The 27,103-nt window shown below is 38.1% G+C and overlaps 1 protein-coding gene and 2 long non-coding RNA genes across 3 annotated transcripts in view; 1 reads left to right on the top strand and 2 right to left on the bottom strand.

Moving 5' to 3' along the window:
- LOC149534808 (Sec23/Sec24 protein transport family protein) overlaps window positions 1–26,566 on the top strand; it is a 54,999-nt gene extending 28,433 nt beyond the window's left edge. The window contains exon 2 of the mRNA XM_089803128.1: window positions 24,567–26,566. Within this exon, the coding sequence (XP_089659254.1) occupies window positions 24,567–26,237 (1,671 nt within the window). The 3' untranslated portion in view covers window positions 26,238–26,566. The remainder of the gene's footprint in view (window positions 1–24,566) is intronic.
- LOC149534810 (uncharacterized) lies at window positions 13,961–14,700 on the bottom strand. Its single transcript, XR_016356684.1, has 2 exons — window positions 14,481–14,700; window positions 13,961–14,326 (listed from the first exon to the last, which is right to left on the bottom strand). It is a non-coding gene; the product is annotated as an uncharacterized LOC149534810 (long non-coding RNA).
- Window positions 15,382–16,934, bottom strand: LOC149534809 (uncharacterized). The gene is made up of 2 exons (XR_016356685.1): window positions 15,676–16,934; window positions 15,382–15,537 (listed from the first exon to the last, which is right to left on the bottom strand). It is a non-coding gene; the product is annotated as an uncharacterized LOC149534809 (long non-coding RNA).
- Window positions 26,567–27,103: the final 537 nt, after the last annotated feature.

Here is a 27,103-nt window from a genome sequence, read left to right as displayed (position 1 = left end):
TCTAACATACTGCATGAATATCTGGATAGCAAAGATACCTGGAATAATCTCTGAGCAGAGCAACCAATGATAACCATCTAATCTTCATATTTCTGCACTCACTCTATTCCATAGATGTACCAACAAGATATATCACCATTACCGGAGTAGGGACAACCCATTCACATAATTCACGACCATAACAAGTTGCATTGGATAGATCAACAGTGTACATCACTTGGGGCGTAACCATCTGATACATAGGTGTTGACACCAATGACAACAATGCCAACAACATCTCAGCAATTTTCTTTTTTGGTAATACAATAAAATAACAAAACTCCAAAACAGCGAGAAATTCCAAACAGTTAAAAGAACATTAAAAAAACTCGCCATGAGTAAAGTAATTCCATTCTAAGTTTTCTCTTCAATTTCTACTCTGTTTTGCCAACAATCATAATGGACCAAATAATATCATTCAGCAAATTAGGTAAAAATAACAAAGTTTACAAGAAAGTTTTGGCCACATCCTCTCTCTGTTTCTGAACAGATAACTTAGACTGCAACTCACCAACTTGGATTCACAGTTTACCACCCTTATCCTTAAAAATCAAAACTCTTACCAATCTCTTTCAACGTAGATCCAATAGCTTCAATCTTACCATGGAAGATATGAACAAGAGTAGGCCATCGGCGGCAATACCTATAAATATCAAACATTTCCTTTATGCATTCTCCTGTCTCGTCAATTTGTTTAGACAACTTTGTTTTGTGTTAGTACATCTTCTTTCAATCACATCTTTGAACTTATGTCCTTCCAAACCATCTTGCAGAAACCTTTCCTTAACAACCTTCACCAGATCACACCAGATCATCTGATAACACACTAGAAACAATAGAAACAACCATACTCATTCTGAACAAGTGTTTCATTAAAGCATTTTCGATTTCAGTCTTGCTAGCCAGAGAGCAGGCACATTGCATTTCACCTATCCTTTCCGAATTACCTTCTTCCAACATAGTCTGGATTACATCCGAATCAACAGAGCTCGATTTAGATGGAGACACATCATTTTTTTCCTTCCCCTCTTCTCCCTTCTCTTCTTCTTTTGATATTGTAATGATAACTTTTCCTTTCACACTAGTCTTTCTTCTTTTGTGTTCCGGAGGGGAACCACTAATAACAATCTCTACAATCTCTACTTCTTAATGGAAAAGGAAACCTCCTCAACATAAATAATAGGTACAACACCAAACACAACCATATCAGAGAACAAATTCAATTGCAGAGACGAGAAATAAGCTTTGCATACATCCATTTTATTTTCCATATACTCCAAGTACCTGTAAATCTGCTTGAGAGGGATGCCGAACCTCCATTCCATATTTTCTCTTCCTGTTACAACCTTAGAAACTGAATGTCAAACATGTAACTAGAGACCCAAACTGGAAGGCATAATCCTCATCCAATGACATTCTGACATTTTCAAACAAATTCTCCAACAGTAAATTACATAAATCAAACCATACACTCTCTTTACCATCGTATGTCCCAAATATATAACAATAGCAGAAGTAGCACCTTTTCATGATTTTTGAAATAGACTTTATATGTAGTACCATATGTAACATACCTCACAACCGAATTGACAAGGGTATTTATCAGTAGAGCACAAGAGTCTTTGTTGATGCCAACAAGCTCCTAATCGTCTTCTTTCTCGGAGTGTCACCAACATTGCATAAAGCAATGATATCCTCAATTGCTTTCTCTGTGACTGCATAGGGTCTGTCCAATATTATACTTCCAACCTTGAATGAACTCAACAAAAACCAGATAGACTTATTAACTGCAAAGTAGGGAATTCTCCCCATAAGTCCATCCTTAGATTATGAACTGGTGGCAACTCATTAGCCTTCAACCCTACTTCCATTTGCCTTATCTTAATATGATCAAATGCTTCCAATTCAACTCTCTTCAGAATTTGTGGAACAACTTTGCAGGATTTACAAACAACCAAACTCGATTCCATCTTTGCACTTTAACTAGCTTCTCCAAACTTTCAGTAGCACTAGCGCAACAATTACTTTTTTTTCTCCTTTGCAAACAGTGGCAAATGATTTGAATCTTTACCTTTTTAAAACTAGGGAATTCTCCCCACAAGTCCATCCCTAGATTACGAATTGGTGGCAACTCATTAGCCTTCAAACCTACTTCCATTTGCCTTACCTTAATATGATCAAACTCTTCCAATTCAACTCTCTTCAGAATTTGTGGAACAGCTTTGCAGGATTTACAAACAACCAAACTCAATTCCATCTTTGCACTTTACCTAGCTTCTTCAAACTTTCAGTAGCACTAGCACAACAATTACTTTGTTTTCTCCTTCACAAACAGTGGCAAATGATTTGAAATTTTACCTTTTTATCCTTATCTACATATAATTACTTTTGTTGCCCAAAAGTTATATTGATGACACAACCAATTATATGTCGCACATCAATCAATCAAATTATACCAGAGACACTAGAAGAAACATTTGTCACCACAGAGGGGGAATTGATAGATTTTGCATTATAGAACTCCCCCTGAGCCAATTTAGTAGGCACAGTTTCTAGAAGAGCTAGCACCAAGATTTGGTGCCACATATTTGTCTTCTTTAGTTTCCTTTTTCTTCCATACCATAATTGTCTTTTCCGATTTACCTAAAATTGTAACATTTTCTTCATTTCCAGACTTTTCCAAAGCATCAACAGATCTGCATGTGTTGGCATAGTGGCTGGATTGACCACATTTGAAAGATCTGGCATTCTTTTGTCCTAGTCTGACTGATTGAACTCTAGTTCTGCATTGATTAGCCTTGTGACCATAATTTTAACAAGCATAGCAATTTACCATAAAAAATATTTTTCATCCCATTTATCTTTGCCGAATAAAATACTTGACTTCTGCATTTACTTGCCTCATGACCGAACTTTTGACAACTAAACATTGAATGCTCTGTTCCTTCTTGCTCTTGCATTCAACAATCTTATGTCCAAAGCTTTTGCATAGAAAACGATGACCATTAATGATAAGTACATTTGAGCATTTTGTTGCCTAACCAGAGGTCTCTTTGTAGGTGATCTTGAATCCTGGACTTTGCTTATTACCTGAGATTTCACTTCAGCTTCAACTTCCTTGTCTTCACCCTTGACATTTTGATCTGAACTTTCACCAGAGAAACCTAGTCCTTGTCTTTGTTACTTTTCCGCAAGGACAAAAGTTGATCCAAAATTATGCTACTCACAGATCTCAACTTCCTTAACTCTTGGTCTAACTAAACTTCTGCTTCAGATCTCAACTTTGTTCACTCTTGATCTAATTTCTCATTTTCATCTGTTCTTTACCTGATAATTTCGTTGAGAATTTCTTTAGTTTTCTTCCACTACCTCCTTCGGTCTTCTTCCATTCTTTCATTTTCAGCTGGATGTTGTCCTTGAGAATTTCTTCAGTATTTTTGCACTCATCCAATTGTAGTTTCAGGTATGTTACACGCTCCTTTGATGCTTTTAGGTCTTGGCTCACCTTTTTGTGTCTTGCTTTGTATTTTTCAGATTTTCTTCCTCAGCTTGGAGATATAAGTATTAGCTTCCTTGATGTTTTCTTCTAATTCCTCATTTTTCAGATTCAATGCATTCCATATCATCCGTCATTATCTTGAGATTCTCATCGTAGTGAAATTCTCCTGCCATCTGTTCAAACTGCCAAGACCTCACTTAAGTGGTTGAGCTCTATCTACAAGGGACCAAGCTTTGATACCAATTGTTGAATACGCTGAATGACTTAAAGGGTGGGGTGGAGGGGGAGAGTAGGTGGAAATTTGTCATCCCAAAACACTTTTTCACAAACATAATTAGTCTGGAGCAATCGTAAACCATTAAAAGAATCAAAACATATATAAATATAAAGAAGATGAGTGTCGTACACCATGAACGCCAAAATTGACATAGAAACCGAAGGTGGAAAAGACCATGGAGAAACTAATTCTCATTTATATAAACACTAATTAAGGTGATTTGGGTTAAGGGAGGGGGAGGGGGGGAGTAGGTGGGAATTTGTTATCCCAAAACACTTTTTCACAAACTTAATTAGTCTGGAGCAATCGTAAACCATTCAAAGAATCAAAACATATGTAAACATAAAGCAGATGAGTGTCTTACACCATGAACACCAAAATTGACATGGAAACCAAAGATGGAAAAAACCACGGAGAAACTAATTCTCATTTATATAAACACTGGTTAAGGTGATTTTTACAAGGGCTCACTCTCGGTTTGCTCACTGGAAGTAGGTTCTCTGCCGGTTGGGCTAACTGCCTTGATAAAAATGATTGATAAAAATAATAATCTTATAGACAATATGTGAATTGTTAATGTTGCATCTACATATGCATGAAACAGTTCCAGTTAATAACACAACTGTTGACTGTGACAGATTGAATTCATGAATCTTTTGCCAACCTTCAACAAACTTTGCAGCACTGAGTACTTCTTCCTCTCAATAGCTTTCCTCTGCCTTTACTATTATCCTTCACACCTCTAACTCTGCTTACACACTTCACCTTTAACACACTTTCATGCTTCCTTGGTCCTAAATAGATGCACACACACACACATCTTAGTGTTACACCAAGTTTCCAGGACGAGGATGACATTGGACAGGGGGACAAGTATTCGACATGACAATTTTTTTTGCCATGTTTGGGAACAACAAGGGATGACAAAGGGGATGGCTATATGAATATAGGGAAATATAAAATATATTGGAAAATTTGCATATATAAATTACATTCATATGAAAACATGGATAAAACAATCCATTTAAATTTTAAACATCAAAGAACCTTAACATACAACATTCAATAGTCAAACTTAATTTTCATTAATATGGAATTATCGTCAATGTGCATGTAATTGACATAGTAACATAAAAAATTGATATACCCCCAAGAACATAATTGGGAATTCATTGTCAATAGCAACATGAACAATAGCCCCACCTTCCAGATTGAAACACACTACTATCATTTAATTCGGAAACTAGACCTTAAACTACACTCCAACTCATTGTAGGTGGACTGATATTAATACAAAAAGGTTTTCTATATAGTTCTGATCATGATATAGGTCTATTATAGTTAGATAGTGGACAACTTAAACATCACACACTGAGGTTCGACTCTTAGCTAAAAGTGTTAAATAGTCAAAGTTGAGTTACTTTTCCTAAGCTTAATTTTGTCCTTAGTGTGTAATGTTTAAGGGTAGTCGTAAGATAGTACCTTGATGCAACCTCCAATGTTCACCATATCTTCCACAAAGGACCCAAATCAACCCAAAACCGACCTAGCACTGATGTATTGCCACAAAATGACATAAATTGTATGTTCTAGGTCTGAAATTCATTTTCAGACTTTTCCAACACCTTGCAAAGAATCTGTTATATGATTTTGAGCGTGTGGCAAGATTGTAACAACATTCTTAATTTCACAATTCTTAATTTAATGTTGTCAAATACTGATACGAGGACCCCAAATTGTAGGAATTAACTACCAAATAGTAATAAGCATGTTAGGGCAAACTTGGAAGGAGGGGCCTACTTTAAAAATAAGAAAGAACAAGTTTTATCACATAAATATGTGTTTTTCAAGTGTTCCTATTACCTATCACAAAGCTAGATTTAGCTCATGCCTAGGACGAGCCTTCTTCCTTAGAATCTCCAACCTCGCACGACCATGGCGATCCCTACTAGTGACTCCCATTATGGACGAGTCATTTTTGTTCACTCATACTATGCCTTACCTCCAATTTCGATCAAGTGTCCACACACTTGACTACATAAACACACACCCCTACGATATTGAAGTGCATGTTGAACCTCCTTGGCTCTTCTTCCTTTGGTGCACTTTGCACACACCCTTGAGCTCATAGCTTTACTCTTGTCCAGCTCATGTCGAACCCCTGCTAGCCCCTCACATCTTGGCCTTGGCATCTCCCATAAGACTCCCGCTACTAACATTGTCCACTTGTGATCTCAACTCCCTAAGTTCACCAGATCGCCATCTTGTTCACCACTGCACCACTCTTTGAATGCCTGAAACCATTGTAGCTCCCTTTACTCAACTATGCATGCTCCCTAAGCTATGCATTGCACTATCCTACATTAGGTCTCCCTCATTGAACGTTGCATCCTCCTTGAGTGATGTCGACCACCGAGCCCTCCCTGCTCACTATGTATACTACAAGTATACTTAGCACTACCAAAGCACCTCAAAACACCTAGAGTCCTCTAGTCCGATCTTGCATGCTACCTTAGCATGCCCAATGCCTCCACAACCTTGTCACCTCATTTGGGGTTCCCCAAGTTCGTCATGAACTTTGAAGCACCAATATGTTCCCCACGGGACCGCTAACCGCCATAGCTAGCTTTGAATCCAAATACTATGCCTTGACTTCCTCTACACCATGTCTTTGTGTACATGCTTCTATTGGCGAACCTTGTTCCTCATGCATCCATTGTATTCAAACCAATCACAATGCACATATGCAGTCTTAACTCATCGGATTCCCTTTGTAATGCACACCTACTTGAGCACCACGCCCCAATTCCATGATCCACCCAATCCTTTGGTTATCTTACTCACTTCCAACTCAACTATGCCACCATAGCGTGTCACTTATGAATCACTTCACATCATTTCAACAATGCAGCACAAGTCACCTCTTCATATCATCCATCACAACTTGTCTCTTTGAGTCGTGCCACTCAACTCACCTCTTCGAGTCATATATCCCAACGTGCCTCTTTGATTCATAATACACAACTCACCTCTTTGGTCACCCGACATAGATTTGCCTCATGACTCAACTCACCTCGAGCACTCCTCTAAAACACTATATTCCATATGCCATACTAGACCCCCATGATCTTTGAGATACCTTATTCCAATGCAAATCCATCCCTGCAGGTAACTTGGATGTGTGCCCAGTGCAACACCCCTTAAATCCACCATGCATGGACAAATGGCTTTGCAACACTCATCCTCATAGCTCATCGTAAACTCCAACTCTCCTACTCGGACAAACCATTTGTGTTCCACCGCAAGACTACGTACTCCGCATCCCTAGCTTTCAAATCTTAGACAACTCCCCTGGAGTCATCGCCGCCATGTGCTCAGCTACTCTGCTCCATTGAGATAGGGACCACAAGCTTGCATCTGTCACAAAACCTCACCATTATATGTCAAGGCAGAGCTACTCTTCTTCACTCTTGAAACTATGTCACCTTGGCCTCACCTTGAGACTAGAGGGGAGGACTACTATGCTTGGTCCCTCTTGAGGGAGGTGGACCACCGTGGTTTGGCTGCCCTTGATGTACCTCAACACTCACCCTCTGCTGTTATATCTCGGATCGACTCTACGCCTCACCCACCACAACTGTGCGTGGGGTCATCACAACACAACCCCAAGGTTACACCTCGGATCCGCCCCATGATGAGATCCTACACCACAACTATGTGTGCCCAAAACATGACATAGCTTCATTTGATACTCCTCAGATCGACACAAGGCCTCACATACACCACAACTATGAGCACTTGACTCGCCTTATAGTCCTTACACCTAAGAGTTTCATCTTTTGAGTCAACAACCGCTTACATTACCTATCTCTTTGGGGACACCCATCCGCCCCAGGGCCTTCCAAGGCGTCCCCAACCATCCCTGGAACGTAGGAACATCCCCCCCAAAAAATTCCAAAGTCCCAAGCTTCCAGGACATTTCTTGTGAATCTACAAAAAAGGGGATGGGGTGGGGATGTCTCCTAGTCGTCCCCAAATCCCGGAAACATTTACGATACAAAGATAAAGTTTTAAGATTGGGGACGCGTCTGTAGGCAACAGTAATATATGTGTGTGTGCATATATATATATATATATATATATATATATATATATATATATATATATATATATATATATATATATTAGTGATCAAACATTTTGGCAAGAATACAAAAAATAAACTTGAGATATTCAATGAGATTCACCACGCTTGCACTAGACTTAAAAGATAGGTCACACATATGAGGATTCCATACCATGCTACCGCGAGTCCCACAGATAGGTCATACATAAGATAAGCACATTACATAGCACAATTACCGAAAGATAGCATAAGAGATATTTTCTAGAGCCGATGAAAATGCCACAACCACGACCAAGTCTTGATCTCCACAAAATTCAGCACAAACCGAAATATAGAATCAAATAGCATCTGTCCAAAACTGGATAGAAGTAGCATGTCAAAATCTTCGAACATACTACATAGATGCCCAAACAACAAAGATACCCAGAATAAGATCTGAGCTCAACATCCAATGATATCCATCCACTCTTCATATTTCTCCACCAATTGAATTTCATAGATGTACCAAAATAATATATCACCATTACTAGAGCAGGGACAACCGTCCAGATAATTCATCACCATAACAAACTGCATCAGATAGTTAAACATTGTGCAACACTCAGAGCACAACCATCCAGTACATAGGTTTTGGCTTCAATGACAGCAATGCCAACAACATTTGAACATATTTCTCAGTGTTAAAAAATATTTGGCACGAGTCATGGTTAATGAAATAGGGGAAGATATTTGTCTAAAGAACAAGGAGCACACTTTGATTTATAGTTTCTAGATTTGATTTCAATACTACTATTTATCGAGGGGGTATATAATATTGACATTTGTAGAGCTAAAGGAAAAATAGCCAACTTGTCTGCATGCACATACATAAGAAGACTATGGAATATTGAGACGGTAGTCTTGATTGAGGTAGTGAAAAGGAATTTTAATAATATTTTAATTCCCCAACCTAATGCTATGTTTATGTCCACGAATCCCTCTTTAAGAGTTTCATCTTCATTTACAAGAACTCTTGAAAACAATTCAAGAAGCAATTACCAGAAACTTAAAAGTTTCCCAAAGTTTCCCAAAGGAAAGGATTGCTGCTCTCGATGCCACTCTCTCCTTCTTCCCGTCCACCATTTTCAAATTCCCTCCCTGTGTCTAAGCTCCCCTGTAACAATGGCACTGGAGGTAATGCTTTGCTTGCGGGTGTTTTTTCCTACTCTTCCTGTTGTGAACCCCTTGTGTGAATATTCGTGTTCCTATCAGGGCTCCCGATCTTTCCATTACATCTTCTATTGGGATTGCTTCTTTTGGCACCTTTGGCTGTGATGTAGGCCCATGCGTCCAAGCTGAGAGAGCTTCTAATATCGATGGAGGTCTTGCCTCATTCAGAGGTGATTTTCCATCTTTTGTTGAAGGAAGTATTCTTCCTATTGCTGCTACGCCCTCCTTGTTTGCTCTTGTTGGGCTTAAGCTCTTCGTCAATGGTGTTTCTACTTCCTTGGGTGGGATTAAGGGCTCTGATAGGAAACTTCTATTTGTTCGTGTTGATGTCTCTGGACCGAGGATTTCTGCAATGAGTCCTCCTGTTGTGTCTATGAAGTTTATGCTGGTGGCAATGTCTCTTGACTTGAAGAAAAGTGAAGTTGATGCTTCTTTGGTCGGGGATCCTACTACTAAGGGCATTGTTGCTGCAAATGATCCCTCAAATGGCACTTCATATGCTATGATTGCAGCAATTGGTAATGGCAAAACAGGAGGTTGCCCCTTTCCTTGTCTGTTGTTCTGTTGCTGCTCACTAAAGGCGGAGTCTATGGAAGAGATCAACTCTATGGCCTTTGAACTATTAGCACGTGCCATCATTTGCCAGTTTAGGGGCTTTTGGTCACCTCTCCCTCAACTTCACCAATGGATTTCTAGTTAGAAGAAGCCTCTTATTTCAAATACTATCCACATCTTTCCTTTGGCAAAGGATTTTTTGCTGCCAAGTACGAGAAAGCTACCGATAGACAAATTATCCCGTGCAAGCATTTTTTTACATGGGAGAATCGCTTTCCTCTTATGATGAAGCCATGGCATGTGGATTTCAGCCCTTCTTCAGAAACCTTAAAAAAGGTGCCTATTTGGGTTATTCTTGCCTACCTACCTCTTCATCTTTGGGCGGATCCTGTCCTTGAAGAAGTTGGTGATGCTCTAGGTGATTTCCTGATGATTGATGAGGACTTCTCTAATATGCTTCACTCTACTTTTTCCCGTATTTTTGTTGATATTGATGCTTCAAAGGGTTTACTTGTTGAGATTGAGCTGAAGTCTCCAATGGGCCCTTGGATCTAGCCTCTGGACTATGAGGGCTTCCCTTTCAGATGCAAGAAGCGTTTTAGGATAGGGCATGTTGCTGCTAATTAGAGGACAGAGATCGCTGAACCAAAAAAGTCTCCCTCATGGTGGTGTTGGTTCCCAAAACCACAGATTGGAAATCCAAGAGCCTGCCACTTCTCTGATAGGACTTCTCAATTAGTTCTGGCCAACGAACGGGAATATTTTTCGATTCCCCTGCACTTAAAGGTCTGCTACACCCAGGCGGGTTAACCTTCACCTCAAATGTTGACTGTCTGGTTCAAGGCTTTTCTATAGCGAATTTAAACTTCTGGTTCTCCGGTTGGCAAGGTCCTTGAACTCAATTAAAATGAAAATTGGATACTAGATAATTTATAATGGTTGAATGTTTTGTATAATTGAATAATAATAAATTTGATGCTTGTAGGAAGGAAGTTATAGATTTTCTGACTTCAATAATAAAAAGACCAGTGCCTCTGCTCATTCGAGCAATAGAGTTAACTTCAGTGAATTTTCACGTACAACTTCATAAAGTTCTTATGCACTTATACTGCCACCAATTAAATAATCAAGATGCAACAGATCAAATATATACACAATCTTAAATTAGTCTAGATTGAATTTTAACTCCTTTGGTAGAGAGACAAACTGGACACAAATACGAAAACAACTATATATTTCAGAATATTTGTGATGATCCAATTTAAAATGACAAATGATCATGTCCACTTATCTGACATTTAAATTGTATACAGAATTCCCAAAAATAATTACAAGGATGATCTCCACGCCTTTAATAATGAACAAATAACATTTATTTATTTATTATTAAAATAAAATGATAGAATTTACATTAGAAAAGCCATATTAAGTTCCTTATCCCTCCATAGAAAATAATATAAAATGCTTCTTCTTTGAGAATATGAATCTGAATGTTTTCGAATATTGAATGTTGACCTCCTTTTATATCCTTATTATATTAAGGATTTGACTTTTCAAAGTCAAGGGACATATTACTTGAAAATAATTACACCCTTTCAATAATAATTCCTTCTAATTTAACCGCACCTAATATATTCTTGGCGATGATAATATTATTTGATGCCCCTCGATAATGTTTCTTGGTTATGTAGATTTTCATAACTGCTGTTCCTTCTTTGTTTGTTGCGGACATGTTAATCAATCCACGAGGAATATTGTTGGAATATTGTTGTATAACAAGGGATATATATCATTGATGCACGAGTTTTATTTAACATGGAAAACATTCATAATTTATCAGCCCTCCATTTTTCGACTCTTAGCACACACCATTAATGGTTTTTATTCTTGTTGACGGTATTTCTCAAGCTCTTCTGTCAAACGATTATGTTCAATGGTTACCGCACACTGACTCCAGCATTGACGTATATTTCGAACAGACTTTCTCATCTCAAATACATTTAATATTCTGTAATATAAATCTATTTCTTTTCAGTTTTACTCTTCCTTCATAGACGGCATGTCTGACTACTCCCAGGCATTTATAACTGAAGCATCTCTATGACGCATCAGCATGCAAACTTGATTTCCAGACTCCTGTATTTGTCACATGAAGAGACTCAGCCTACAATTTCCATCGTTTGAATATTATTTTGGTTATTCTCGTCAAACTCCAACACTCCTTCTATAGTTTTGGAAGGTTTGTAATTTCTTCTGTACATATATAAATTTTGAAGTCCAACGATATTAATTTGATTTGCTGTTCATTGCTTCCCTGTAGTTTGTGAAGTAGTTAAATTCACATTTGTTGATAAATCTGTGATACTAGATATGGTAGATGACAACCTATCCTGGGAGAGACAAGACTGTGCCGTATAAAATAGAACCAGAATCCAGAGATGAAGCAGAGGAAAATTCATATAAATTATGAACAGAATGTTGACCAATGTTAAACTTGTCCATTTGTAAATCTCCACCACATTTTTCTGGCGGTGTAACAGATGGAGATCTATCACCCTTCAGAGATATCCCAGGCTGAGGAGTAGCTAATTTTGGTGATGGATTCCTCATCAGGGAATCTTCCTGAATAGTGACATGAGTAAATTATGATGGGCCGGTTTGTATATTAAAGTCCTTAGTTGCCGTATAGTATAGTCCCTGTGACTATTTTATCTCTGCATGCATGTAAGACTGCCATCACTCCAATTTTTGTCTTTGGATATTTCTATGGTTTATTTGCTCACTCTGATCATATTTCGTTATTTCTTTCTGTGTCTAGTGCAATACGAATCAGTTTCCAAATTTTTCCTTCATCCTTTATTTGTATGGTGAGAAATCTGTGTCTTCCATTCAGTGTAACGAGACTCGGACTTGGCTCGGACTCGGCAAGGGTAACTTGACTCGTGACCCGGCTCTGACTTGTGACCCAGCTCGGCGGTGACTCGGCAAAGTGAAAAAACCTCGAAATTTTGAGATTTTTTAGGATTTAAAGAACATTCCATGCACCCATTATTGAATAAAGCATAAAGACACAATAACATCATTAAATAGAAGATAATTTGATCATAAATTATAATGCACATGCCACATACTTAAAGTTAAAAACCTAAAACTTAAAAGTCAAACATCGATTACATATGTATTATGTACAATACTACAAACTACAAAGTTACAAACTTACAAAGGTAAATTGCTAAAAGTAAATACTATATTACTAGTAATTAAAGTCAAACTAAGATAAATCCATGCAAACCATCAAAATGTATATGTATTATCATTTATGCATTATGAAATCCAACACATCAAGATTCAATAGTCATCATCAAATTCAAATGTTCCAAATGCTGATCATATATTAAGTTACTGTTAAACTGTTAAACAAAAAGTTAAAACAAGACTATAAGTCTACAGCTATGGCTCCTAGTCGGAGTCCTCATCATCATCCTCATCCTCATCGTCATCCTCATCATCATCGTCATCCTCATCCTCATCCCCAACCTCAGCCTCAACCTCAGGCTCAGGCTCAGTATAATCTACAAAATGCCTCTTAGTAAGGCATCTAAGGTAGGTCCTGGATGTCTCAGTAGCCATAGCATCAGCTCGTGAGGTGCCTCTAGGATCAACTGTACTCTCTGCCTCTGGCTCTGCCAATCTCTATGAGCTGCCACTAGGAACAACTGGAGCTCTCTGGTCCTCTGCTGCCATAGCCACAGCCTCAGCCTGGCCCTCTCTATCTGCCTGGTCAAGCCACTGTAGGTCCTCATCATCAAAGACAGGATCAATAGCCTCAGTGATCCAATCAGACTCTGGATCAACCTCCTCTAGAGTAATCGGAGAGGTGTCACTATCCAAAATCTCCTTGATCCTAATGCGCAGGTTGTAGTGCACAAAGACTAGACTATTCATTTTCTGCATAGACAACCTGTTACGCCTCTTCGAGTGGATGTGCTCGAACATGCTCTAGTTGCGGTCACATCCAGAAGCGCTACTTGGCTGGCTCAAAATGTGGATGGCGATTTGCTGAAGGTTTTTGGTTGAAGGCCCAAACATTTGCCACCATCTATCTGAATTTTGAAAAAAGAAAAACAAAAAAATATTAGTCTCATTTCAAAATTTGAGCTTTAAGTTTAAAGCTAGAAATTTATAAACTAGATTGTATAAGGCTTAAGCTGCAATCTTTACTTGGCTGCAATTTTGTACGACCTTCTTTGCAAATTTGACTTGAAAAAATGGGCCCTGATGCATTATTATAGGCATCCATCTCAAGCAATATATCTGTGGGATTTGGAGACATCTTCGATACCACTATGTATAGGCCACTAAGAACCTCCTCATCTGCCTTGAAATCATCAAGGAAACGGTATGCCGGATTGAGGTAATAGGCTGCTGCGTGGATGGGCTTATGAAGCTAATTTTGCCATCTCCTATCAATTATGTCCCAAATAGGGCCATAGTTTTCCTCAACTCCTACATATTTGGCCTTAATAGTCTCCTTGACCCTATCCATGCCCTCATAAATGTAGCCCATAGAGGGCTTCTCGCCATCAACAACTCGTAGGAGGGCTACAAGGGGCTCGGTGATCTACAAAACAATTAAACAAAAAAATAATTTAGTGAATGATGAAACTTTGCAAAGTTGCACAATGAATATAAATCAAAAATATGAATGAGACAAATTAATTTATAAAATTTTAAGACTTAAGCTTTTAAAATTTAAAATTTAAATTTAAAATTACCTCCACAATCTTCGAACATGGCTCCCAAAAATCATCATCATCATAAATGCATTTTGTTGCATCTATCCCTGCAGGGCTGCTCGCAAAGGAGGAGGAACTCCATTCTGGACCAACAAACATGCACCTCAACTCTAACCTTGAACTCAGCAAAGATTTTAGTGTGATAAAGTTAGAGGCAAATCTTGTGATACCAGGACGAGCTAACTCCTTTCCCTTCGTGTATTTCCTCATGGTGCTGAGGACCAAGGCATGATTATAGATCAACTTACAAAGATTTTTGGCCTTGGTAACACATGATTTCACTCATACAAGCTTGCCAATATCCTCTAACATGAGGTCGATACAATGGGCTGCACATAGAGTCCAAAAGATTTTTGGGTGTCTCTCCTCAATAGTTTTCCTGCAGCAATTTTAAATTAGTTAGTAAACAATGAAAATTTTTGATGTATTAAAAAACTTTTAATTTTCAAAATTTAATGAAAAACTAAAACAAATTTTTTAGAAGTAGAACTTAGAAAGTTAGAAGTTCAAATTTTACCTGCAACAACATAATTAGCTGCATTATCTGTCACCACTTGGACAACATTGTCTTCCCCCACCTCCCTTATGACCTCCTCAATAGTCTCACATAAGAATTTTGCATTTTTCACACATGAGGAAGCATCTATGGACCTCAAAAACATGGTGATCCTGAAAGTGAAAATTAAACAAAATAATTATCATTCAAGAATCAAGAATCAATACTCAATAAAACAAAATTTTCGTTATTCAATAATAGTATACATTAAATTTTAGACTTCAAGAAGTAGAGCATGATGAATTACCTCCGCTAGAAACAAGAAAATTTAGAAGGGTTCTAGACCTTCTATCTGTCCATCCATCTGTCATGATGGTACACCCTTTTTGGCTTCAAATCTTTTTGTGGTCCTCCAACTCAAGTTTCATCTCCTCAACCATATCTAGCAAGAGGGGGCCACTCAACTCATCTTCAGCGGGGGCTTTGAACCCCGCACCACAGATGGAAACTGCATCAATCATCCCCTGCCAATAAGGAGTCCTATTACATTTATAAAAACATTTTAATTAGCATATTTCAAATTTTCAACATCAAGTTAAAAGTATAAAATTGAATATAAATTTTAAAACTTAAAACGTAAAACAATCAAATATAAATGAAGTTGAAAACTTGAAGTACCTGGCTGCTATAAATGGAATGTCGCAGAAAAACCAAAACTTGCAAATTGCTCTTACTCCAACTTCATGTATCTCCCTATTCCAGCCCATGCTCTCAAGTGAGGGTTGCGCACCAGGAGTGGTACGCGGTACAAAAGAGTTGTCCAACTTACTAGATTTTCTGACTCTAGGACGAAGAAGAGCAGCACTACTAGAAGGGGCAGCAGCAGTAGCATCACTAGAAGTGCAAGGAATAGATGTAGAAGAAGCACGAGCAACAGAAGCACTAGGACGATAGGGGGGACGGGAAGAACCTTCTCCAACACAGCCTACTGACTCAGAAACATTTGCAGATGAGCGTGGAAGGGAACTAGAACCAATCAAAGCTAACTCTTCTAATTTATTTATTTTTAATTCTTTTTCTTATTCATATTTTTCCAAGGCTACATAACAAAAACGTTGAGCCTCAACAGATGCAACTCCACAAGGCTCAATATTATGACCACGTAAGCCAGCAATATGGTATTTTAATCTATTTATCCCCCCACTATTAATGGTTTTGCAAAATAGGCATTTTGTTTGAGTTCTCTTTCTACCCGGAAAATCTATGGTGAACTTCCAACACTCATCTTTTTTGTTGCCTTTAGAGAGCTTGGGTTTTTTACCTCCAAAAGCCATTATGACTTAATTAAGGAACAATGTAAAGGTTGCTGCAATAAGACATTTTAGACCAAATATTACCATTTCAGCATTGCATTTTATGAAGATCTAAAGTAAAAAAAAACTCATAAACAAACAAAAAAAATTCATGCAAAAAACCCATAAGCATAGACAAAAAAATCATCAAAATCTAAACAATCAAGTCTTACCTCTTTCAAATGCTTTGGGAAGTGTTGAGAAGAGCTCCTATAAACTCCTTGATGATCTAAATGCAAGCTTCAATGTCACAAATGCAAGCTTTTCTCCTCCTCCTTTCAGCTGGTTGCAAAACAAGAAACCTCTATTTCTCTTCTACCTCTCTCTCTCTTTCTTCTTTTCACTATAGATTGTTATGGGAGCCCTTTTAGGGTTATATGAGTGAGATATGTAAAAAAAAAACATAAAAAAAAATGCAAAAAATAATATTTTTATGGCCCGGTTTCTTGCCCGTCGCAGCCGAGTCAAGAAGGCCGGGTCACGCGAGTCACTCGGTGACTCGCGAGTCACGCGAGTCACTCCTCGTGACTCGCCACTCGCGAGTCACGAGTCATTGTGACTCGGTGAGTCAGCGAACCGACTCGCGGCGAGTCACGTTACACTGCTTCCATTGTTGCAATATTGGTGCAAGAAATACAATAAGAGTTGCACATGAAACCTTTTCACTGCCTGCAATTTGAAACAATTCTGAACATGCCTTACATATAAATTTTTCTTCGATTTCTGTGACATCAGCATCATTTTGCACTGCTGAAGGTTTTCTCCTTTGGTATATTTAGATATCAATATTTTAATAGTTATGAGGATGATTTCCATCAGTTCTATTTATTCTTTAATGTTGGACGCTTTTCTATCCTACTGCACCTCTACAAGGAGCACAATCTCAAAATTTCCATACACCATCTCATCCAAGTCCACATATTCTCAGTTTTTGAAATCAAGCTGCCTTTTACTGTTCTTAAAAATGGATGCCAAAATTTGGAAAATTTGGGCACCATCAGTTGGAAAGGTGCTTCATATGATCATTACACAGTTCATAAGGCCCCCCCTTATTCGAATGGGCAGGCCAATGTTTCAGTGCTGATGCAAGATGGTAAGTCTCCTTTTGATTCCTTTAAGGGTACTTCATCTTTGGAAGGTGTTGCTGCTCTGTCAAATAGTGTTTCTGAAGGTGTGTCTGTTGTCTCTGCTAATAGTAACTCAGCTAGTTCTACTAGTGTTGTTTCTACTTCTCCTAATCTTAAGGAACCTGTTGCCCCTGCTACAACAGGAAATGTTGTATCCTCTGCTGTTGTTGGCTCGACTCCCCTTGCTTAGCCTACTGCCCCTGTCATCGTTACTGTTGATGCTGGTTCAACACCCCTTGCGGAGCCTGCCGTCCCCATCCCTGACCCTTTTATTGCTGATGTTGGCTCTACCTCCTTGGCTGAGCTTGCTATCCCTGTCAATGTTGGCTCTAATAATTATGTTTGTTCGATGGTCTGACCTTCTGCTACGGCCAAGGATGAAGATGGATGGATTACGGTTAAAGGAAAACATTCAAAGAACCCCTCTTCATCTTTTGACACGACCCTTAGATCCCACAAGCAAAGACCTAAGGGAAAGTCTTAATCTTGTTGATTTGTTCCTTTATTGTTGAGTGGTATGTTGATTTAGTGTAGATACTTTTTTTGACCTCCAGCTTGTGTTTGTGGGGTTGCAAGTTGTTTGGCACGCCCTTATCTGCCTTTGTCATGTCCTGTCTTTGTTTTGTTTCTCTTTGTAGAGCTTATTGCATATCTTTCGGTGTGGGTTTCAAGTCCCTGTTTCTAAAACTTGCCATGTATCAAGTTTCAGGGTCCCTTAAAAACTTGTTGTCACTTAATCAAAAAAGTTTCTGGAATTCTGAAGCTTTGCTCAAAAGAGGACATATTTTCTAATTTTAAGATTGTGGGGGGGAGATATGAGTATTTTTTTAAAAGGAGACATGGCTTTTGTACAGAAATAGACTTACAACTTTGTGATTTTGTCCAGAAAAGAAAGGGGGACTTGTAAAACTTTGTGTTTATTTGTTTCTTTGTGGTTGTTATATTCTCATGTCAATTGCAACCATTTTTGGGTAATTTCATCTATTCTGGTGAATCACAGGTGTGAATATTTAATTAACTTTTTGTCTTGAATGTTCATATAATCTGAAAAGAATTGCAGTTACTTTTGCTAATTATTTCTGTTGTGGATATTTAGAAAGTGAACTTCATGTCATTTGTCCTTGTATTCCTTTGTTTATAAACTTGTGATTCACATCTGTAGCAAGCCTATGCTTAGGTGTTAGTTCACCTTTCATGCTTTCCATTTAAAAGCACAACCCAAAAACCAATTACATCATAAGAGGGAGTTTTACCTCTAAAAATTCAAAGGAAGATCATCCATTCAATGGAGATCTCTCCAACTATTAGTTTCTAGTTGTCTTCCATCCCGCGCATAGTGGGTCCTTTCTAAGGTTATCTTTGGAAGGCTAAATCTGCAACCAACAAATTTTTGGTGACTCTGTTGGGGAAAGAAATCAAAATGTTGGTGCTATATCTCCTTAGGAATCTAAAGGTGCCTTCCCAACAACGAAGGTTGGCGACTCTGTTAGTATGAATGTTGATGGTATTCCTTTGGGGGAGTATCCTAAGCATTGCCAGAGCATGTGGAGATTGGTAACATGAATGATAGGTTGCATTCATGATTGTGTTTGCCATTGATGACATAGTATGGTTTTTGTGAAGACTGGCAGAGTAGTAGACAGAGATTGAGGTCGTACAGACAGAGATTTGATGTTCAGGTCAAGTGCAGTTAAGGACGTGTTCTACACCATGTCCTGATGACGAGGCTATGTGTGCATGAAGTAGGTTGAAGACGTACAAAAGATATGATTGATTTACAGAAAGCAGTACAGAGACAAAGTACCTCAAAAGTAGTTTGTGTTGAATGGATTGTATCTCCTAACAGAGATAGAATTGTGATGTGCGAAGTTATACAGTGATAGAGGACAGTCTAATGATGACGTCAGTGAGTGCGCAAGTTCTGGAGTCACACATGTGAGAAGTTGTAAAGACTGTGAGCCGATAGTATTCTGTGATTGTGAAATAATTAACTATCTTAATATGGTCCTATTATAATTAATTGGGAAAGCCTCAAGGCCGACTCAAGGAGTTGTTTTAAGGACTTGGTATAAAGGAAGGATATTTTCCTTTTGGTGAAGTGTGTGTTGGATGTGAATTGCGATTAAGGCATGCAAATAAGAGCAGAGTAGTTGGTAAATGCAAGTAAGTGATCCAAGAGATTATTGGATGCAAAGTTGGTGATCCGGTATCGAGATTAGGAGAAGCAAAGCAATCCGGTTGACAAGATAGAGGAAGAGGAAGTACAAATACAGTTCATTTCTATTATTTTGCAAGGAATAATACAGAGATCATTTGGATAGTGGGTTCATTGGTCTTTCCCTCGAAGCTGTTTGGACAGTGGGTCCATTTGCCTTCAACTCCTAACAGGGAACAACGATTCAAAGTCTCCTAAAATGGACTGATATGTACCGAATGTATTTCATAGACTCCTAACAGGGTCCATCTTCTAACAAGGAATATTTATATTAGTACATCATTTTGTGGGTACCATCCCCACTAGGGTTTTCCCTCTGATCAAGGGTTTCCCTAGATAACATATTTGGTGTTATTGTGTAGCTTATCTTGTTATGGTTGCTGATCATATTGCTAATATATTTAAGGATTAATAAGGTTGATAATTGTTGTAATAGTTGGATAACTGATTCATCCCCCCGCCCCCCCTCAATTAAATTGGTGGACTTTATATTCTAACAGACTGTTTTTTTTGAATCTTGAATCATGGCCTAGCTCCAATAAAGACAACCATACCTTTTTTCTTTTATTGATGATGACAGTGAAAGTGTTGACGAGGATCTTTCTTTCTAGAAAAATAAGACACTTGAAAGAACCCGTGCAAGTTGATTTCTTGAAAAGATTTTATGGCGGCATGCAGTTTCAGCCTCAAGAGGTTCACCCTTCTTTATTTAAAACTCTGCAAGATATTCAACAAAAGACTAATGATGAGAATCTCTTGCTTGATTGAGGTCCAAATGTTTTTGAAGAAGATAGTTTTGCATACACTGGTGGCTTAATATTGGATACTAGAGCAGCTGAACAATCTTGTGTCAGTGGGGATGATCAAGTGGATCAAGTGACAGATCAAATATATGATGGTGAAGCTGTTGAAAGTTTGTCACACGTGCTCTCAAAATTCTAGATATTCATCCGTGGAAATAAAGAATGTTAAAAAAAAACTTTACACTGAAAGTGTCCTGTTGAACAATCTTATGTCAATGTGGATAATCTTGAAAGGACAGACTTTTCTGTTGGTGTTATGTATGTATGTCTACAGGCTGTCCCCCCCAAAAGGCTCTTGGATAGCTGTCCCTGAAATGCCGTGGAACCTTAGTCCATATATAAGCATGATTTGTTAGATGTAAAAAAAAGAGAGCTCACTCATATTGTGGAAAAACAGAAATTTTTCTAAGGAGACAAGTGGTTTTATGATTAGAGGGAAAATAAAAGGTTGGAAGTGGCTCTTAAGGACTATCAGGGTAATGGCTTTTCTGTTGCTTGTTATGAAATACATACTCTTGCTTTCATCAATGTGTTACAGATTCTGGATGCTTACAGCATATGACTAGTCATGGCACATTGTTTGATTCACTTGATAAGGTCAATGATGAACAAATAATTGCTGGAAATAGTTACATCTTACAGCAGGTAACAGAGGACATGTTTCCAGGACAGCTGGGATGGGAGACCTTTGTTTAGGGGGTCTGCAGGGGATGACTAGTTAAAAAAATAAGGGAAATCTAAAAAACATAGAAATCTCAATCATTCATATAATGCATTCATCATGTACATATTGAATCATATTATATAACATTAGAACTGAATTAAATTCAGGCGAGAGTACCCACACAAATTAACAAATTTCCACTGTGTTCATTTATTACATGAGAATTCCAACAACATGCTCAAAGGCCACTACAACTAGAAAAGGCCAGTAGAGATTGATTTTCTAGTATATATACAACATGCAATTGCTGAAGGCCATTCACAGAATCAATGTTTAGTGATTATTTTATCTTGTCTAAAACTCTTCTTTTCTACAATGAGAACACAGATCCAGGTTCATTGATTTACTGTCAGCTTCTGTTTGATATACTACCACACGAGAGCATAATACTCTGAGTCTGAAAATAAATCTTGAATTGGGAGTATATTGAATTGTCATAAACTCCTGAGTCCATATACACGGGATTCCTGAATCTTCGTAGATGTAAATATAAGGTAACCTGCACATCTTACACACAGTGAATTTATATAGGAGTTAGCAAAACAGGGGCCATGCCCATATATAGGGTATCAGTCACAAATACTGCCCAGAAAGAGGCAAAAATGTGTCCAAATCTGAATCTCTTTGCACCTGAAGTATGATATTTTTTTCAGAAATAAGCAGACTAGAAATTTTTGGAAATTAAAATCTTTTGAAATCCAGATAGCATCTGATGGATGCAAAAGAATGTAGAGAGTTCCACAAAAGTGTTTTTTTAAAAAAAATTTCTTGGTTTGATTTCCAGTGCTGGGCTGCTGATGACAGATGGCTGTCCCCAGGATGGCCAGCTGTTGCCTGTCCATTTCAGAATCATTTCACTTTTTTATTTTATAGGGGATGGCAAAGAGATTTTCCTAGCCATCTCTGCATCCCCAAAATTTCCAGGGGTGGGATTGTTGGATTTTCCAGGGTATGTATCCCTGTAAGAACATATCTAATTTAATGTTGCATCTCAGATTCACTTGTTGAAAAATTTGACGAGGACAGCAGGCTAAATTATATTTTTTTAAAGGAAATTAAAGCCATCAAACTGATTCAGGAAATTTGAAGATGTCATACTCTAGAGAAACTGTCTTCATGATGGTGCTGCCATAGATGATTACACTTCACATGAGTATCCACAGATGATGACACTCCATATCAGAATGCTTTCAGTTTCAGAGACGATGATCTTCTCACATGATTTAGATTTTGGTTCTTTAAATAATTTTGGACTCAGCACTGATTCCTTTGATAGTGCCTTTTTATACGACTATTCAAATGACAAAATAACTAATGGTGTTCATGACTTCTACCATGGTGTTGATGTTCTAGCTTTTAACGAGATCATCCATTCAGAAAGTTCAAAATAGGAGTTGGCTGGAAGATATTTAAAAGGATAGGGTAACAGTAAGAAACTTGACAAATATGGTATGAATTGCAGTATTTTCATGACTGCTTATGGTGGTGCATTTATGAGCTTTTAAATTTTTTGATGCTTTTTGTTTTCATTGATTTTTCCCGTTGGGTTTACTTGAAAGCTGAGTATTGCTTGAAGGAAGATTCAAGATAGTGATGCACCCAATGACCCATACCTCAGGCTTGAGAACATTACTAGTATGACATCTGACATGTTTATAATTTGAGTCTTGGTATTTAGGAGGATATGGCTTGTTTGTTCAAACTTAAACCATTGTACGCATAAGTTCTTGCTTTTGGGCGGATGAAACATACTCATGTTGTGGACTTAGATACTTGTACTTTTGATTCTTGCTCCTTGGAGGATAGATCTTACTTCATTCATTTGGATTTCATTTTGCGGCTGTTTTTTCTGACCCAAATACTGTAGACGGATTCCATTTTAAGCTTTTCTCCTTTTGACCTATAAATACTGCAGAGGATTGAAGTGACATTTGCTGTTTTAATATGTAATTTTGAGTGATTCTTATGGCATGGATTGCCTGGTTATGGAGCTTTTTCTTGCAGCTTAAATGACTATTATGAAATAGCTCCTTGTGGCTTATATTGTCTTGTTAGGGAGTTCAATTTCATCTTGACCCAGCTAGCTTTGGGTTTGGCGGAACGATTTTGTGTCTTGTTAATGTGATTTGGGCCGGATCTTAGTAGCTAATGAAAAAACTCTCGTACTACTGGCACATTTCTTGAGCTCTTGGGCGAGTCTTTATGATTCAAGGTTGAAGATTCAGGGCACAGTAGGTTGTATCGAGTTTTTGATAGATCTTCATGGAACTTATTTGGTTGGTTTGATCTTTTATTCATTTGAAGTGCTGTGGTTTGGGATCTAGGAATGAGTTGAGAAGTTGAATCTGTGAGTTTTGACTTTTGGAAATGAATTAATTCCGTAAGTTTTCACTTTGTTCCTGCAATATGTTGGTGGTGGTTTGCTCTAGTTTGATTTTTGACTGAGTTTGACTTCAAAAATGTTGATGCCATATGAGACAATGATTTGCTTCTATCTTGGACTTTTCTAAATGGTATGTTTGGGTGCTCTCCAAGTAGGTTTATGAGGATATATTTGACACATATTTGCAGAATAATTGTGAACTCACTGAGTAGGGCACTTTGGGAAGTTGGTTGTGGTTTGTATTGTATGTAATGTAAAGCTTGCAATTTTTTAACAAAGAGCCTTTTAGAGGGTGGACATTTCTAAGAGAAGAAAGATGGACCCAAAGATGTATGCGATTGATAAGTTAATACTCAATTATCCCATTTCACTATGTCTCATTACATAGTGAATTACACCAAGGCTGCATGATTATAAAATAAAATACTCTAGTACTTGTGGCTATATATCATGAGCTATTTTTCTAAATTTGCTTGCCCTGAATTGCTTCCTTGATTGCTTCTTTGATTAGTTGAAACTTTCACTGTGTTAAAATTGAACTTAATCAAACATATATAAGGGGCATATTGCAACTATCAACTAAATCAAGACAAATAAATTCCTAGTTTTCCCATTGTTTCTACATCATTGTTTTGAGGATTTTGCGATGATTATTTTAGACAGATGTCAGAAGTTCTTCCTTTCTCAGTAGCTCTTCACTTTTAAGGCACCTTGATGTGTCTTTACAAATTTACTACCCCATATCTCAATTTAGCTTGTCAAAGTGATATTACTTGATTAACAAACACATACTAAATTGATCATGGGAAGCATTCCTAGCTGAAACCCTCTGTTTTCATTTGGTCTAGAAGTTTATTTGTGTAAGTTCTTGCATTTCTCAATCCTAGAAGGAAATATAGTGGTTAAAAGCTTGACATGGTAGATTTTTCTTCTATAATATAAAATAACCAATTCTTCTTTTGCAGGTGCAAGATCTTTTGCAGATTTCTCCTCGACAGCTTAGACAATTTGGAAAAGCTGCTGTACATCATCAAGGATTTCTTCTACCCATGTCTGAGTGTGAATTCAATTTCACTACAGCCCTTGAAGAACTGCTGCCCAACTCATTTCCTGTTTCGCCTGATCATCGCCCATGTCGAGCTACTGGTGCAGCCATAGCAGTTGCTACAGGGCTTCTGGAAGGGTGCCTACCAAATGCGGGTGCTCGAATTATGGTTTTTGTTGGAGGACCAACAACAATCGGGCCTGGAATAGTTGTAGATGCTGATCTTGGAAAAAACATTCGCACCCATCAGGACCTTGTCAATGGTAATGCACCCTATTACAAAACATCTTGCAAGTTCTACAAGCAGCTAGCACAGAGGTTAGTAGCAGCAGGGCTCATTTTGGATGTTTTTGCTTGCTCTTTGGATCAAGTTGGCACCGCAGAAATGAAACCTATGGTAGAAAGTTCTGGAGGACTGATGATGCTTGCAGAAACTTTTGATTCTGATCAGTTCAAGAAATGTTTGCAACGGCTCTTTGCTTGTGATGAGCAAGGCCACCTAAAGATGAACTTTAATGCAACAATTGACATAATCACAGCTAAGGAGGTCAAAATCTGCGGTGCCCTTGGACCATGCTCTTCATTGCAGAAAAAGACTCCATCAGTAAGTGAGCATGAGATGGGAATTGGAGGCACTCGTGCTTGGAAAATGAGTACACTCACTAACAAAACTTGCCTGGCTTTCTTCTTTGAGGTAAGCAATCAGCAGTCTGTCAAAATCCAACCAGGCACTGCTTTTTTCATCCAATTCATCACACAATATCAGCATGGAAATGGTCAAGTCCGTTTGCGAGTAACTACTACTGCAAGAAGGTGGGTTGATGGAACCCAGTTGCAGGAATTGGGAGCTGGTTTTGACCAGGAAGCTGCAGCAGCCATCATGGCCCGGCTTGCAGTGCACAAAAGTGAGAGTGAGGAAATACATGAGATTCTCAGGTGGCTAGATAGGATGTTGATTCGATTTGCATCAACGTTTGGAGATTATATTAAAGATGACCCAACATCCTTCCGCTTTTCATCCAATTTTTCTCTTTATCCTCAGTTCATGTACCATCTACGTCGATCACAATTCCTTCAAGTTTTCAATAACACCCCTGATGAGACTGCATTCTTTAGACTGATGCTAAACCGAGAAAGTGTAGTTGGATCTCTTATCATGATCCAGCCCACACTTTTTGCTTATTCTTTTGAAGGTCCTCCTGTGCCTGTACTACTTGATGTGAGCTCTATTTCAGCTGATTGTATTCTGCTTTTTGATTCCTACTTCTATGTTTTGGTGCATTATGGGTCTACAATTGCGCAGTGGCGGAAGCTTGGATACCAGAATGACCCTAGCCATGAGAATTTCAAGAAGCTCCTTGAGGCCCCACTCCAAGATGCAGCAGGTTTACTTGCAGAACGTATGCCAGTGCCCAAATTTATTGAATGTGATCAACATGGTAGTCAAGCAAGATTTTTGCTTGCTAAATTGAACCCTTCTGTCACTCATAATACAAATCAATATGGGAATAATTCTGAGGTGATATTCACAGACGATGTGAGTTTGCAAGTATTTATAGACCATCTCCAAAAACTGGCAGTTGAAGCCTAAAGTGGGACTAGGAGATGAACATGTATTGCTTGTTTTATTTGTGGGTAGAACTTGATATTGGATTAGGAGTTGGGTGCAGCAGTTTTTCCTACTTTGGCATCCTATCCTTAATTTGCGTCTGTTGCAAGCATTTGTGAGTTAAGCTGCAGGGTATTAACTTAGCTTCCGGTATTTTTCAGAGAGCCTTCCTGCACTTTCAACAGTCTTTGGTTACTTAAGCTTCATTCCTTGGGATTCTTGCTAAAGTTATTGTATGATGTAAATCTTTAAACTGTAATCAAACTATATTGTTCATAAAGTTCTCAATTTTGAGGTTTGCAGTGACACAAGATTTAAGTTGCCATCCATGAAAGTAACCTCAGTTTGAAATTTGTATAGCAAATATTATTGAGGGTGTTATAATAAATGAATTGTAGCAAATATCAATTGACTATTATCATAGCTGAATTGTTAGTGGACACGAATGATTCATTGCAGCATTTTTACCCTGTTTGGAATCCAATCCATTTTGTTTTTCATTCTAAACCTCAGCATTCAAGAATAAACCTACTCAAGGCATTAACATGGCATCCAACATCATTTTTGAGGTACCAGATGTATACTATGTTGATTGCATCTGTTCGCTTGTTGGCACCTACTTCATCTCCTTCTCATCTCTTAAACTTTTAATGGAAAGGTGGTAAAACTTGAGTACTGGCAAAATATTTTTGAAGGCACTGTGTTAGGAAAAATCTTTGTATGTGAATCCTGCCCAGAAATCATTGAGTTGTGTGTTAAATTGTGAGTATCGGAGATCTAGACTCTCTTTAGATTTACTGTCTAACAATATTTCGATTGGCAGCACTTGCTAAAGCATTATATATCCT

The sequence above is a fragment of the Cupressus sempervirens genome, chromosome 10 (assembly GCF_028749045.1).
Source record: "Cupressus sempervirens isolate cs-2001-9-10 chromosome 10, ASM2874904v1, whole genome shotgun sequence".
Classification (NCBI taxonomy): domain Eukaryota; kingdom Viridiplantae; phylum Streptophyta; class Pinopsida; order Cupressales; family Cupressaceae; genus Cupressus; species Cupressus sempervirens.
The sequence above is the reverse complement of the archived record's forward strand: the minus strand, read 5'-3'. Positions and strand labels throughout refer to the sequence as shown.